This window comes from Photinus pyralis, unplaced genomic scaffold (genome assembly GCF_008802855.1).
Source record: "Photinus pyralis isolate 1611_PpyrPB1 unplaced genomic scaffold, Ppyr1.3 Ppyr1.4_LG10, whole genome shotgun sequence".
Classification (NCBI taxonomy): domain Eukaryota; kingdom Metazoa; phylum Arthropoda; class Insecta; order Coleoptera; family Lampyridae; genus Photinus; species Photinus pyralis.
In genome coordinates this window covers 16,380,730-16,397,501 of record NW_022170250.1, presented here as the reverse complement: position 1 = coordinate 16,397,501, position 16,772 = coordinate 16,380,730, and the positions used below count along the sequence as shown (strand labels likewise).

The 16,772-nt window shown below is 38.0% G+C and overlaps 3 protein-coding genes across 3 annotated transcripts; all 3 read left to right on the top strand.

The window, feature by feature from the left end:
* Window positions 1–1,469: 1,469 nt before the first annotated feature.
* On the top strand, window positions 1,470–3,009 carry LOC116162521 (gastrula zinc finger protein XlCGF46.1-like). The gene is made up of 2 exons (XM_031476154.1): window positions 1,470–1,579; window positions 1,625–3,009. Exon 2 carries the CDS (start codon window positions 1,631–1,633, stop codon window positions 2,981–2,983), a length of 1,353 nt encoding a protein of 450 aa, XP_031332014.1. The 5' UTR covers window positions 1,470–1,579; window positions 1,625–1,630; the 3' UTR covers window positions 2,984–3,009.
* An 883-nt stretch (window positions 3,010–3,892) lies between these two features.
* LOC116162522 (zinc finger protein 64-like) lies at window positions 3,893–5,751 on the top strand. The gene is made up of 2 exons (XM_031476155.1): window positions 3,893–4,024; window positions 4,070–5,751. The coding sequence occupies exon 2, from the start codon at window positions 4,076–4,078 to the stop codon at window positions 5,258–5,260; it is 1,185 nt and encodes a 394-aa protein (XP_031332015.1). The 5' UTR covers window positions 3,893–4,024; window positions 4,070–4,075; the 3' UTR covers window positions 5,261–5,751.
* Window positions 5,752–12,008: 6,257 nt separating this feature from the next.
* Window positions 12,009–15,710, top strand: LOC116162542. Its single transcript, XM_031476179.1, has 4 exons — window positions 12,009–12,166; window positions 12,215–13,367; window positions 13,418–15,080; window positions 15,128–15,710. Exons 1-4 carry the CDS (start codon window positions 12,119–12,121, stop codon window positions 15,519–15,521), a joined length of 3,258 nt encoding a protein of 1,085 aa, XP_031332039.1. The 5' UTR covers window positions 12,009–12,118; the 3' UTR covers window positions 15,522–15,710.
* The last annotated feature ends 1,062 nt before the right edge of the window (window positions 15,711–16,772 follow it).

The following is a 16,772-nucleotide window of genomic DNA, read 5'->3' as shown; positions in this document are numbered from 1 at the left end:
CTAAAACACGATGAATCTAATGCTTTTAAATGTGACATTTGCAATTATGCCATGGGCACTAAAGGTAATTTGAAAAGACATCTCTTAACTCACGATGATAAGAAATATTTTAAATGTGATATTTGCGATCATACCACAAACCGCAAAGACAGTCTGAAAACGCATCTACTAACCCACAATGCTACCCTTCTTTTTAAATGTGCAAATTGCGATTATGCAACAAATGTTAAGAGAGGCTTGAAAGAACACGTCTTACAACACCGAACCTTTAAAGATTTTAAATGTGACATTTGTGATTATGCAACAAACCATAAAAGCTCCTTAACATCACATCTTCTAAAACACATGGGATCTAAAGTTTTTAAATGTGACATTTGTGATTTTGCAACTAACTATAAAAGGTCATTAACATTACATCTTCTAAAACATACTGGATTTAAATGTGATCTTTGCGATTATGAAACAAATCGTAAGTGCCAATTGAAAAAACATCTTTTAACACATAACCAGTCTTGAATGTAACTTTTGTGATTATGCCATTTGTACTAAAGGTAATTTGTAATATTGCACGTAACATCTAGATCAAGGCAATAACCTTCATATCGCGTATGTGCACATGGTTTGTGGGTACATTTTAAGTTTGCCTCATCTTGTATATTCCATGTGTCTAAAGTACGTTAATAACTGTGCCTAACTGTACTGTGCATGTATAAAATACTAATAGCGTTTTCGATTGGCAAAACTCGTACTGCACGAGTGTTGCACGAGAAACTGAAGAAATCCATGTGAAAATTGCTCTCAATGGAACATAAATATTCGTAAATATTTGCTGTCATTTGTCCATAACCTCATTTTAGATTTGTATTTATACAATGATTTAGGTAATCGACAAATCTGTATTCTAAAAAATGACTGAAACGATTTCACTATTATTTATGATAAACAATGAGGAATATAAATTTGAAATTCCTGTAAAGAACCAATTTTTGGCGTTCACTTTAAAGAGTAAATGCAACTTTTTGTAAAGTAGAAGTTATATGGCTAGTTCATCATCTTCGCTATCGCTAGATGACAACAAAAAACTCTCCAACGCAAGAAACAAATTCAAATTGGCGCACTTTTATTTTGAAAATTTGCTCCACGGGCTCTCCGACCTCGTGCGTCAAAATTTGCATTTAGTGCGTAATTGTTGCATTACATTTGCCAATGGAACACAGAAAATTGGCCTAAAATTACCAATAGAACGTAAAAATTGCACTCGTGCAGCACGAGTTTTGCCAATCGAAAACGCTATAATTCTAATGGAATTAAACTAGGTAACAATATGCACACATTTTGTCACTATAAACGGTATAATAAAAAATCGTTCCAATCTAAACGGTTAGATTTTTGTTATCTATTCTTCATAGCGTTTTAGTACCAAATCCAAATTTAAATAATTTAATGACCACCCTGTATTTAGAGTGTCAAGTAATAAGAATTTGAGGTTATGCTTATGCTGTTATGCTTTTATAAAACAAATGATAGTATTTAGGCTGGGCCATTAGCAATTTATGTTCAAAGCATTAAATTTGTCGAGGTATTCCAGTGTTTGTGATCGTATAACTTAAAATAGTTCTTATAGATAGTCATGAATGAGAGCATTGTGAAAATTGAACCAGAACAAGAAGAAGAATTAAATTTGTCCCTAGAAAAAAACATGGTTTTAAGTAATGTAATTGTAAAAGAGGAACTAAATACTACTACCAGTAGAGAATATTGTAGAGACCAGTGCAACAGTGACGAAATGCAGCTACCACATTATTCGTCGGATACTGTAAAAGTCTTTAAATGGGCCTACGAATCAAACGTAAAGAAATGTTTGAAAGAACATGGCTTACAACACACGTCTTTTGAAGAGGTGAAATGTGACATTTGTAATTACACAACATATCGTAAGGGCGATTTGAAGCAACATCTCTTAACACACAAACTTTCTGAAGGTTTTAAGTGTGACGTTTGTGATTATGTCACGAATAGTAAAGCTAATTTGAGGAGACATGCCTTAATACACAATCGATCTCAAAATTTTAAATGTGAAACTTGTGATTATACCACATATGTGAAACACTATTTGAAAAAACATGTCTTAAAACACAAAGCTTCTAAAGATTTTGAATGTGCGGTTTGTGGCTTTGCCACGAGTGTAAAGGGCAATTTGACAAAACATTTCGTGATACACAAGCAATGTAAGGATTTTAAATGTGACATTTGTGATTACGCAACATATCGCAAAGGCGATTTGCAGCACCATCTCTTAAAACACAAAGCTTCTAAAGATTTTAAGTGTGCCGTTTGTGATTATGCCACATGTAGTAAAAGTAATTTGAGAAGACATGTCTTAATACACAATCGATCCAAAGATTTTAAATGTAACTTTTGTGATTATGCAGCATATTGTAAAGACAATTTGAGTAAACATATCTTAATGCACAATCGACCTAAAGATTTTAAATGTGTAATTTGTGATTATGCCACATACAGAAAAGTCAATTTGAAACAACATATCATAAAGCACAATCAGTCAGAATATTTTAAATGTAACTTTTGCGATTATGTCACATTTAGTAAAGACAATTTCAGAAAACATTTTGTCATACACAAACGATCTAAAGATTTTAAATGTGACATCTGTGATTACTCAACATACCGTAAAGGCGACTTAAACAATCATCTCTTAAGACACAAAGTTACTAAAGATTTTAAATGTGATGTTTGTTATTATGCCACCTATAGTAAAAGCAATTTTAGAAGACATGTCTTAATACACAATCGATGTAAAGAATTTAAATGTGGAATTTGTGATTATGCCACGTATAGAAAGGACACTTTGAAACAACATATCTTAAAACACAATCAATCTAAATATTTTAAATGTAACATTTGTGATTATTATACCAATAGAGCAGGCGATCTGAGAAAACATGTCTTAATACACAATTGATCTACAGATTTTTAATGTGACATTTGTGATTATGCGAATGAAGTTCGAAAATACATCTGTTTATACACAAATGACTTTAAAAATTATATGTACTTACATAAGATCATTATGTAATAAAGTTTGTATAAGCCTATACTAAACATTTCTTATAATGCATCTAATTAGTAGAAGGAAAAGGAAATACCAAGGAAAGTACTGAGAGTTCCACCCTGTAAATACAACTTACGACGATACATATATTTTTGAGAGTTGGCAACCATGCAATTTCTAGGTGGGGAAAAGCTGCCTGCGCCATCTTAAAAGCACGGACGGGGGTTACGTTGGGCATCTTGTCTTGAATGGCGGTCGTGAACGCGTCGCTCCATAAATGTTTGTTATTATTTTGTGGATTTTTAATGCAGGTAGTAATCTTTGCATTTTGTTTATATCGTATTTGTGTTTCATATGCCGCATTTTATACTTTTTGTATGTTTCAATCTTTGTTTTTGAAATTTACTTGGTTTAACCGCAATACAGAATCACATATTTGATACCGTTATGCTATTGTTTGTAATTGTTTACGTTTTTGGTATAATGCTTACTTAATTTATGTTTATTGATGTTAATTACTTCGTCTTGTCCCTGAAATAACATTCATATAAGTTTTAATCATTGGATTTTAATATGTGGAAATTACCGATTCGTTTGATGTATGTACTGACTTATTGTTTGTTACTAACATTTTTCTCCCTGTAACCATTTGAAGTACGACACCTAATTCCATGATTGTCTTCGACATTCAACTGTAGGCTCGAAACCCCGAAACCAGGGGCGGGCTACCTATCTTGCCGGAGCGCGATAAATTTTGTGGTGTAGTCGATTTACCTCACTTTAACTCGAAGCTTAATGACCGCTCTGTACTTACGGTGTCACGGAGTAAGCATTTAAGGTTATGTTCAAAAATAACAGATTCTTGCTAAATCGACCTACAGCCTAAACTATGATAGTATTTACGCTGTGCTATTAGTGATTTATTTTAAAGCCATAGCATTCGTCGTACAGGTAACCCAATTTTTGTGGTCGTATAGCTTAAAATAGTTCTTGTAGATAGTCATGGATGAGGGCATTGTTAAAGTTGAACCAGAACAAGAAGAAGAAATAAAGTTGTCCCTAGAAAGAAACACAGTTTTAAGTAATGATGTTAAGGTAATTGTAAAAGAAGAACAGAATTCTACAACCAGTGCAGCATATTGTAGCGACCAGTGCAATGGCGACGAAATGCAGCAACATTATTCGTCAGATATTAAATCTCAATTTAAATGCGAAGCAGGTAATGAGCAACAATTTAAAAGTCACCATTTCGAACGGGAAACTGCCAAAGGTTTTAAATGTGACCTTTGTGATTACACAACATGTCGTAAAGGCGATTTGAAAAAACATGTTGTGATACACAATCGGTCTAAAGAATTTAAATGTGTAATTTGTGATTATGCCACATGTAGAAAAGAGAATTTGAAACAACACATCCTAAAACATAGCCCATCTACATATTTTAAATGTGACATTTGCCAGTATACAACGTATAGTAAAGGCAATTTGAGGAAACACGTGGCAATACACAATCGATCTAAATATTTTAAATGTCGCTTTTGTGATTATGCCACGTATAGAAAGAACAATTTGAAGCATCATATCATAAAACACAATCAATCAAAATATGTTAAATGTGACATTTGCGATTATGCCACATATAGTAAAGACAATTTGAGGAAACATGTCTTAACACACAATCGATGTAAAGATTTCAAATGTGCAATTTGTGATTACGCAGCATATCGTATGGGCGATTTGAAGCAGCATCTCTTAAAACACCGAGTTTCCAAAGATTTTAAATGTGATGTTTGTTATTATGCCACATACAGTAAAGGCAATTTGAGTAGTCATGTCTTAATACACAATCGACCAGAAGTTTTTAAATGTGGATTGTGTCATCATGCCACATACAGAAAAGGTAATTTGAAAAAACATATGTTAATACACAATCAATCTAGTGATTTTAAATGTGACCTTTGTGATTATACCTCATATAGAAAAGACTATTTGAGAAAGCATGTCTTAAGACACAATCAATGTAGTGATTTTAAATGTGACCTTTGTGATTATACGACATATAGCAAAGACTATTTGAGAAAACATGTCTTAATACACACTCGATCTAAAGGTTTTAAATGTGACGCGTGTGATTTCGCCACACATTTTCAAAGCAACTTGAAAAGACATCTCTTAGTGCACAAATGAATTTAAATACCTATCAAGTGAATTTATGTAATAAAGTGTATAAAACCCTATACGCAACATTCTGTATCTCATCCATTTAAGTGTGTTTAGGTCAAGTTAAGAAGATCCTAAGGATTAGGAAGTCTAAGATTCGATTCGATTATATACAGTGATAATTATTAAGAAGTAGACATAGGGATTTACGTGTATTGTTTTTCCCTATGTCTACTTCTGAAGGTGTCTAATTTTATGCGTAACTTCTTAAAAAAAAGCTAAGGCAACAATATTCAAATTAAGTAAATAATATGACGGCCAGATCTTTATTTGGAATTGGATTTATCATTTTAAAGTAGATGTAAATCCCTATGTCTACTTCTTAATAAATATTACTGTATATTATTGTTCCCAAAGAGAGTGGTTAGATTGGTATTCAAGTCTGTAATAAGAAGTTAAGGTAACAGATGTAAGAGCATGATAGTAGTAATATGTATGTAGAAGTTTCAAAAATAATAAAATGTTATAGAAAGTATTGTTGAAAGAAGCTTTCTTCTACAATGGTTTCCCATTATAGAACATGTCAATAACATTTCGTCTTTGAGAAACCATCATCAACTTCATATTTTTATATGATAACGGATGTTACAAATTTTACTTCTACTTTCGGGAGTTGTTCTTAGTATACAATTACATTGGTATGCCTCAGCTGCTCATCGGTTAATAACCCTCTTATGGCCTCAAGGATAAGGTAAAGGGATAAATAATAACTCAATAATCCTTAAGTTTGTATTGGTGCTTATTTTCTTAAAATATCGCCCTTTTGCTGTAAGGGAACACATTTTAGTAAATGGGGGTTTGAGGCGAAACAATCCTGTAAGGCAAATGGTTAAACCACATTACTTCGCATTGAGAAGCAGCCGCATTTTAGACATTTAAATATAAACAAGTTTACCAGTTTTTCTAAGAAAACACGTTATAGGTTTCTATGCCCATACATTCTCATAATGTTCATAGGTTATGCTTACATAGAATTCGGTTATGTAACTTATGTTTCGAGCGTGTCTAATAGTTTAATCTGGTTCTAAAGAAATTGACGGCTGACAGGGTAGTGATAGATACGTGATCGTAAAAATGTGCAATATTGGTAGACACGGTTAATCAAGCTGGAACCTCACAAGGTAATATCTTTTCATTTATTATTGATTAATTGAATTCAATACATAAAAATTTCCACGCGCTCTTTATGATTCACAAAACTTGCGTGTGGCCTGGAAACAAATTCATCTCCCGTCAAGGGAAATGCAGTGCGTAATTCAAAGACATGATTTAGTTAGAACTTTGTAGTATACTTAACCCCTAGGTTCTACGCTAACTTCACACTACAAGAACACGAAAATAAAGTCAACCCGGCAACGTTTAAAAATGGCCACCCGAATGACTATTCCCTCCAAAACTAAACAAAATCCCGCTTAAATTTGAAAAGTGGCACGTGATCAAACATCTAAGGCAGGACCCCCTTACGTTAGTTGTAGACAACTCTTTGACCTGAAGCACAGTAGGGAAGGAACGTAAAATTGTGAAAAGTTTGTTTAATAATGATCGCAATTATTATTGATTGTAAAAGCTCGGAAATTTAAGTCCAAAGTAAATTACCTTGTAAAAATAAACTTTGAAAATAGTAGTACACTGAATCAAAATAGAAATAGGCTGGGAAAAAAAAGAACTTACCAATAAAAAAACCAGCCGTCAAATTAATATCAAATTGTGTTGTAAAATTAATTGTTTGTAATAATGTGAATGCGTACCTAACATAAAATTATAACATCATAAAAAGTAGCAGGTAAACTTCAAGAGGTAACATTTAGGTTAAAAACAAGTTTTGGGAATCATGGGTCAGGTAAGCAGGTACCAGGATTCTCAGAGAGGGTGAAATACACAGAATGTGACTCATCTTTGGTGCAATAAAGTCCTTTTGTTAAAAACAAGATGGAAAATTACATGGCCTTGTAGGCAAATTTAACTAAAAACAAGATATGTGGAAATTATTGAATCGCCACTCATTTATCGCACATAGATTCTAAACTGAAGAGCTTTGATTAGCGTAATCCCGCTCCTGCAAGATAGGTAACCCGCCCCTGGTTTCGGGGTTTCGAGCCTACAGTTGAATGTCGAAGATAATCACGGAATTAGGTGTCGTAGCTCAATTTTGACTACAGTGTTTACCACCCCCGTGACTGCTTCATTCACGGAGAAAAATGTCAGTAACGAACATCAAACGAATCGGTAACTTCCATATATTAAAATAAAATGATCAAAACTTATAATATGAATGTTACTTCACGGAGAAGACCAAGTAATCAACATCAATAAACATAAATTAAGCAAGCATTACACCAAAAACGTAAACAATTACAAACAATAGCATAACGGTATCACATATGTGATTATGAATTGCGGTTAAACGAAGTAAATTTCAAAAACAAAGAATCAAATACACACAAAAATAAAATGCGGCATACAAAACACAAATACGATATAAAGAAATGCAAAAAGTACTACCTGCATTAAATAACACAAAATAACAACAAACATTTATGGAGCGACGCGTTCACGACCGCCATTCAAGACATGATGATCAACGTAACCTCCGTTTGTGCTTTTTAGATGGCGCAGGCAGCTTTTTCCCACCTAGAAATTGCATGGTTGTCAACTCTCAAAAATGTACCTATGTATCGTCGCAAGTTGTATATACAGGGTGGAACCTTTCAGGGTTAAGCGGTAGAACAGATTGTAGTTTGCACTACATATCTGAACTACGCCCTTTTGGTATAACGTGATAAATTTAGTTTAATATTCACTATATATAATATATATTATATATATATATATATATATATATATATATATATATATATGACATTATTATTATTATAAAAATCGCCACTGACGTATTCAATGTGCCGGAAACGAATTGGCGCTAGCTAAACAACTTGATAACTTAAAATTAATATATTTAACTCAGTTAGAAGATTTCCGTAACTTAATATTAAATTTAAATTGAGAGCTTATTACCTTCTCCCGAGCCCATACACGAATGTTGACTATAGTGGCAGATTTCAAAACCGGTTAAAAAACGAAAAAATGGTCTTTAAAGAAACGTTCCATACTGAATACAAATAGAAAAATATTTTACCTTATTCATATGGCGTCTACCCCTTGAGCCGTCCAACCTTGGAAAACTGGATCGTCTTCTATTTAGGATTCATGGAATGAAACCAGTTAGATCCCAAGGAATGCTCGATGTTGCGTAATCCAAAAGTATTAATTGCATGCAAAGTTGTTTACAGCGCATGAGTAACGATGAGATTTATCTTTTTCGAAATTCTAAAGGGGTTGGAATGGGGGTTTACAGTATAGTTGAATTCCGCAGTTCTAATTTAATAAGCGTGTACCTGAAACCATAAAACATTTTTTTGGACAGTAAAAGTTTATTTAAAAATAGAGGCTGATTAGCAAAAAAATAATGAACATGTGCGGTTTTAAACGTTTATTCAAAACGATATGATTGTGGCGAGCTCTGTGACGTAATAAGCCCGACCAATCAGCTTCTGGAACCATTCAGATGACATAACGACTTGGCAATATTGCAGGAGAATGGCATTTGTAACTTGCGTCATCTGTCACAGGCACTTGTCACTTTCGTGCTAGATGCAGTTAAACATCCCTCTCAAAACGTCAAATGTGACAAACGTCAGACCCTCGCGTAAGGTTGCCAGCTCACTTCTACGTGATTGGTTGTAGGTTTGTGGCGTATTTAGTCTGAAGCGTTTCAAATTCGGACTAAAAACACAGCTTTTCAATAATTTATTTTGGGTTTATTTTACTCGCAAATAAAAATTGAGGACACGGGTCTTTTTATTTTTAATGTACTTTGTGGATCAGAAATAAAAAATGAAGGCGGGATGACCCCATTGAATTCCATTAGGGTAGCTAGGTATCGGGTTAAGGTGGGTTCATAGCTCTCCGTTCATCCGTTGCGTTGATCCGTCAAACGGATAGTACATTTTATTAAGGTTCATAGCAATCCGTCCACATTGTACATTTGCAAGTATAACCATAACCTAAACTTTATTTTGTACTGTACCCTCCGTGATTTTCAGTATGTGAAAATGGTATGAAAGTAAGAACACATTGCTATCTGATTATTACTGTGAAGAACGAATAGGCGAACGCTGTTAACATACCAAACATAACCTCACTCTTGTTAAAAACGGACCAACGGAAACGTAAATGTTCAACTTCAACCAACTTTTCCGTCGTAAACGGACGACGTACGTTTAAAAATTTGCTGTCTTCTGATTGGCTAACGGACAAACGGAAACGTATGAACGGAGAGCTATGAACTTACCTTATTAATCTATTAGATAGGAGATAGGAAATCTGGAGCATGAGAGGTAACTTTGGAAAACGCTAATCACATCTACCATATACAAAGACTAATAATCCAAGTATTTAACCTTTGAATTTGAATAATTGAAATCTAAGGTTAATGTAATACAAAACTTTATAAGTTAAAGAATGACCATCACAACTAAATTTAAAAGCGCCTTCAATCCTTTCCCATAAAGTACATATAAAATGCATTATTAATTAGCCGGACCTCCTCTAATCCGGCATGTATCTGAAAGTCCTGGATACGGTGGTAACCATAGACTAACTTCGGCATCTACATCTGCAAGGGCGAAAAGGTTTAATTACACTCAAAAAAGGTAGAATACTTTCGAGTAGTGTCTTTCTATATGACAACGGTACTTGTCACTTGAACGGTGTCTCGATATACGCCAACGGCACTTCTTGTTTGGAATTTGAAATGAGATATCTCACGCAGGTGCACCGAATGCACGAGCGTTATCATACCGATCAGTCGCTTCGTCCCCGAGGACGGCATGATTGCTGAACTTTCACTGGAGGGGTAGCAGAAAACAAAATTCCGTGAAATGGGATACTAATGAGCTTTACTTCGCAGGCAGCTTTTCCCCACCTAGAAATTGCATGGTTGCCAACTCTCAAAAATGTGTGCATCGTCGTAACGTAAGTTGCATATACAGGGTGGAACCTCTCACCTTAAAAAATAATTCCACCTAAGTAGTACGGAACCGGAATCTATAATTCATATGTGTTCCAGCCTTTGCTCACTGCTGTTATCCAATAAAGCGATTAATTAAATTAAATTAAAGTAGAAAAAATTAATTCGTCCCTCGATTTATTCTAAAACCTCACTATTTACTCGACTAACCTAGGACAGTACATGGAATTGAAATCCTTAGTGTACACCTAAGTCTAACTTTGAGAGGTTTCACCATGTACATACAACTTACGACAATACATACATTTTTGAGAGTTGGCAACCATGCAATTTCTAGGTGGGAAAAAGCTGCCTGCGCCATCTAAAATGCACGAACGGGGGTTACGTTTGGAATCTTGTATTTCACCCTTTCTTAGAATCTTGGTACCTGCTTACCTAACCCATAATTCCCAAAACTTGTTACCTCTTGAAGTTTACCTGCTACTTTTTGTGATGTTATAATTTTATGTTACGCATTCACATCATTACAAACAATTAATTTTACAACAAAATTTGATATTAATTTAACGGATGATTTTTTATTGGTAAGTTCTTTTTTTCCCAGCCTATTTCTATTTTTTTTCGGTGAACTACCATTTTCAAAGTTTATTTTTGCAATTTAATTTATTTTGGTGTTAAATTTCTGAGCTTTTACAATCTTAATAATTGCGATCATTATTAAACAAACTTTTCACAATTTCAATGTTTTATTTAACGTTCCTTCCCTACTGTGCTTCAGGTCATAGTGTTGTTTACAACTAACCTGTCTTAGATGTTTGATCACGTGCCACTTGTCAAAATTAAGCGGGATCTTGTTTAGTTTTGGAGGGAATAGTCATTCGGGTGGCCATTTTTAAACGTTGCCAGGTTGACTTTATTTCCGTGTTCTTGTAGTGTGAAGTTAGCGTAGAACCTGGGGGTTAAGCAATGAATAAAGAATACCAGGAAGGAGAATATCAACAATTTACGCGAGACCGCGATGGCTTTTGCAAATGGCGGGCAGTAGTTTCCTGTTCCAGTGGCGTACCTACCTTACAGTTGTAGAAGGATACAATTATAAAGAATTTTACACGAAAACTATGTAAATCCCCATGTGTCTACTCCGCCTATGACTTTTGTTTAACTAACCTCAAACTACATTCCGATAAAAAATTTGTAAATTTACATGTACTATATAAAAATAATATTGGTATCAATACTTACACATGAAATGTAATTCCCAAACTTTTAATTTTTTTCCGTTTTGAGCAACCACAAGCACAACAACTAACCATTATTTTATGTCACTGCAAAAACCACAACAAAAATGAGTCATAAGTGGCTTTTGCAAATGGCCGACTTCCGTCCCACTCTGTCTTGTATACAACCTGAGTATGCTCCTTCCTGGTATTCTTTATTCATTGGCGACACTAAGCAGAACTGCGGATAACCCTCGAGATAACCTTTTCAAGGAACCATTAACAAAACATAGATAGCGAGGACTGTACGATTTCCGACGACAGTGTCGCCATCTGTTCCTAGTACACGGAACACTTTTGGAGAAACTGACGAATTACGCATGATATTTTCTCGTATTATGTTTATTCGTGATCCAACTACGAAATTTCCCAAGATGTTTGTTTAATAGGGCAAGCAAAAATTGACCTCTAGCTTTACGGCGATAAGATTATCGTATCGGTTCGATAATTACATTGGCGATTGCTCGTTCGCGAGGAATCTTTCGTCAGTGGTAAATTAGTCGGCGACTAAAGGCGAAAATGTTATTATTCTTCCGGTTGGTTTTCGTGATATGCACCGTGTATTCGGTAAGTTTCCATTGGACGGGCGGTGTCTCTTACCGCGCCGCTTTTTAGATTACGATTCCCGAAGATAAATCTGGGACCAAAAAGAAACTGTCCACGCCCGGAATTAAGACGATTCAATGGCAGGAACAGGAGCAGCAGGTCCCGCAGGCTGGGAAGCACGATTTGTTTCAGATAATTGAAGCGGAGCACACGCACCAACAGGAAGTGGAGCAGTTCGAGCAGGAGTTTGCGTCGAGTAATGTGGCGCAACAGAGCGTGCACCCGAAACAACCCGAGGCGTACTCAAAGTGTCCCAAGTTGTTGACGGGGCCCGTGCCATTTGCGTCCTCTTGCAGCCAGTTTTTAAACTGCTACAAGGGGCGGGGGTTCGTGCAGAACTGCGCTCCTGGCACCCTTTTCAACGCGTACACGCTCGAATGCGATTACGCGTCGAAAGTCGAATGCCTTTACGAACCGGAAGACGATTACACCCAGCAAACCCTTACGAAGCTCAAGCTGAAAACGGGCTGCCCCGCTGGATTCTCCGGCATTGTACCCCATCACTACGACTGCGCCAAGTTTATCAACTGCGACAATGGTAAAGAGATTGTGATGAATTGCGGCCCAGGTACGCTGTTCAACTTGAAGATCAACAGTTGCGACTTCCCCTACAACGCGGAGTGCGCCAGCTGGAGCAGCCAGTTCGAACCAAACCAGGAGACACACGAGGAACTCCATTCCGATTACCAAAGGCCCCCGCCCGTCTACACTCATTACGAACACAAACCCAAATGTCCAAAGGACGTGGTCGGGCTCCACCCCCACCCCACCGATTGCTCGAAATTTTTGAATTGCGCCAATGGGCAAACGTTCATTCAGGATTGCGGACCGGGTACGGTCTTCAACCCAAATCTAAAGGTCTGCGACTTCCCCTATAACGTCGACTGCGAAACGCATGAGGAATACCGCCCTGACATTGACGTTAGAAACGAACAGAAGGGCGCCGAGAGTACACGAGAGGAAACTCTGATCTGCCCCCCTAACGCGTACGGCCTGTACCCATATCCTCACGTGTGCTTTAAGTTTATCAGTTGCGTTGACGGGGAGACGACCATTCTCGCGTGTCCCAAGGGCCTGGTTTTCAATATAGCGACGAGAGAGTGCGACTACACCTACAACGTGGACTGTTCCAGAAAAGGAATGACGAATGTTTGGGCCATCGGTAAGTTAGGTTAGTCTGGTAGACGCGTCGTTTGGCATTATAAATTGCAGGCCAGCAACAGAAATGGAATCAGCAAGGCAACGCCCAAGGAACTACTGATCAAGGGTATAATCAATGGAATCAAGGTGGTTTTAACCAAAATACTGATCAGTGGAATTACGGAAAACCAGGGGGTCAACAACAGACTGCGGGTCAAGGTGGTTATAATCAAATTGGAGACAATTCTCAACAAAGCACAGATCAAGTGTTTAATCAATGGAACCAGAAACCTACAGGTCACGGACAAACCACTGATCAAGGATACAATCAGTGGAATCAGAAACCTACAACTAACGGAAAACCAGGGGGTCAACAACAGGCTACGGGTCAAGGGGGTTATAATCAAATTGAAGAAAATTCCCAACAAAGTACAAATCAAGGGTTTAATCAATGGAACCAAAAACCTACAGGTCACGGACAAACCACTGATCAAGGATACAACCAGTGGAATCAGAAACCTACAACTAACGCAAAACCAGGGGGTCAACAACAGGCTACGGGTCAAGGGGGTTATAATCAAATTGAAGAAAATTCCCAACAAAGTACAAATCAAGGGTTTAATCAATGGAACCAAAAACCTACAGGTCACGGGCAAACCACTGATCATGGATACAACCAGTGGAATCAGAAACCTACAACTAACGCAAAACCAGGGGGTCAACAACAGGCTACGGGTCAAGGGGGTTATAATCAAATTGAAGAAAATTCCCAACAAAGTACAAATCAAGGGTTTAATCAATGGAACCAAAAACCTACAGGTCACGGGCAAACCACTGATCATGGATACAACCAGTGGAATCAGAAACCGACAACTAACGGAAAACCAGGGGCTCAACAACAAACTACGGGTCAAGGTGGTTACAATTACAATCAAAATGTGGACAAGACCCAACAAAGCACAGATGAAGGGTTTAATCAATGGAACCAAAAACCTACAGGTCACGGACAAACCACTGATCAAGGATACAACCAGTGGAATCAGAAACCTACAGCTAACGGAAAACCAGGGGGTCAACAACAGACTACGGGTCAAGGTGGTTACAATCAAAATGTGGACAAGACTCAAGAAAGCACAGATCAAGGGTTCAATCGATGGAACCAAAAACCTACAGGTCACGGACAAACCACTGATCAAGGATACAACCAGTGGAATCAGAAGCCTACAACTAACGGAAAACCAGGGGGTCAACAACAGACTACGGGTCAAGGTGGTTATAACCAATTTGGAGGCAATTCCCAACAAAGTACAAATCAAGGGTTCAATCAATGGAACCAACAAAATACCGGCCAGAGTCAGAGACCAAATTCCGGACAGGTCAAAGGCCAAAAAAACCAAAAGCTGAAGCAAGACAATCAGAACGAAATCGACGGTTCAAAACCGCAACCCCCGAAGCCTTTCGTCAATTTCAAATTTAAGGACACCTGCTCGATCTTGGACTTCTACTGTACGCCGACCCAGTGCATACCGAAGGGCATGCATTGCGACGGCGTCGTCGACTGCCCGAACGGCGACGATGAGAAGGACTGCGACTCGATGCTCAATCAGTTCGCGGCGATTCCCAATCACATTCTGGCGGTGCGCGAGAAGGAGAAGTTCTACAACGTTAGCATGTTGAACTGCGCGCGCAGCTGTCTCGACAGCAAGGGGTTCCAGTGCAGGTCCTTCTCCTACAGGTAACCCAACGAGCGGGAGTGCAAATGCGCTGAAAGTCTTATTGTAGGAGAGACGACGGGTGTTGTTTTCTGAGCGACGGCAACGTCGGTACGACCGGCGCCCTCATTCTTTCCTACGCGTACGACTACTTCGAGATGAACGCGCTCTCGATGAACTGCAGTAACCTCCACGTGTGCCCGAACAAGAAGTGCATCGCGAACAAGCAGATTTGCGACGGTGTCAACGACTGCGGGGATCGTACCGACGAGAAGGGTTGCAGCGCCAAGGCGTTCGGTTACGAAGTCAGGCTCGCCAACGGAAAGACGAAAGACGAAGGAAGATTGGAAATTAAAGGTAGGTATTGGACGGAGTGTAAGCGGAAAATTAAAATACACACTTGCTTTTTGAGCAAATGCCCTAAAAAAACTGGTTGCCGTTACAGTACCCCCTTCAAATCGTAAAATTAGAACGCGTGCACTGTTTCCGAGGTAGCTTATTGTTTCGTTGTTCCAGACAAAAAATGCAGGTAAGCAAAAGATGTTGGCCTACTGTTGGTTTAAAGGGGACGTCGGTCGCAGAAATTCCGTTGGTCCCGTTTTGCTTTAATATAAATAGCAAAGTGCAAACAAGAAAGATTACGAGTAGCAACTGTGAAAGTGTAAAGATGATCGCGAATCTAATGGCTGCAAAAGCAGAATTATTTTAAAAAGTAAACTAGCTGGTCGGCGAATTTAATCCTTTTTTATTGCGCCTTCATGACCTAGCGCTGAATGCATCTCTCGGCTTAATCCACACTTTTTCCATGTTTGCAGCTACACCGTCAAAATGTTGCTAAACGGTTTCAGCAGCAATCATTATTCGTCGTACCACTAAATTTCTTTTCTCACGTTTAGTGTCATTATTCAGAAACTTCCGTGGTTAAAAAACCATTAGTTTTCATGCTACATCACGAAACGGATCGAACCCATCAGAAATTGACACGTATAAGCCATTAATTTTGGTTTATCTTCCGCCAGACTGGCGCAACCAACTTTTTATGGTACAAAGCAAAATTCGAGAATTTCGTCAATAACTCCACTTTGAGCCGCAGCGATTACACCAAATTTTCACACGCCCCACGAATTCCGACGGGGCGACTTTTCCGATGCACGGCTACGCCCGGAAAATTCGCTTTCACCCCCTCTGCGGCCACCCCCGAAGGTCGGGCTTCCGAAAAAAACATTCGCAGAGGGTAACTCGTCGAACTTTAAGAATCGTGGCCGCGGATAGGAGGGGAAGGGAGGTCGGGGCTTTCGAACGGCGCGGTCGCAGAAGTCGTGACACCTTGAAGGTGTCCCAGACGGCCATTAAATTTCGCTGTCTAAAAGGGGGGGGGGGGCCCCGAATTATTTCCTGAGATGCTGTTTTTGAAAGTAAAATGTGCATAACTTTTACATACGACAACCAATTGGTCTCAGATTTTGCATACGCACGCCTTTAGTGGTGCGAAGTTAAACTTTAGGAAATGGGGAAGGGGGGGGGGTAAACACATGTTCTATCTACCCTTCATGGTATTCTAATGAAAGGTCTCATCGAAATAAATTGATTTGTACAAACTATAACTTTCTCGTGCGACTCTATTTCGAGATCAATGAGCGACGGGGCCTGAGGGGGGGGGGGTTAATGTTATCTCTCATTGTATTCTAATTAAGGTCTCAACGAAAGGAACCGTT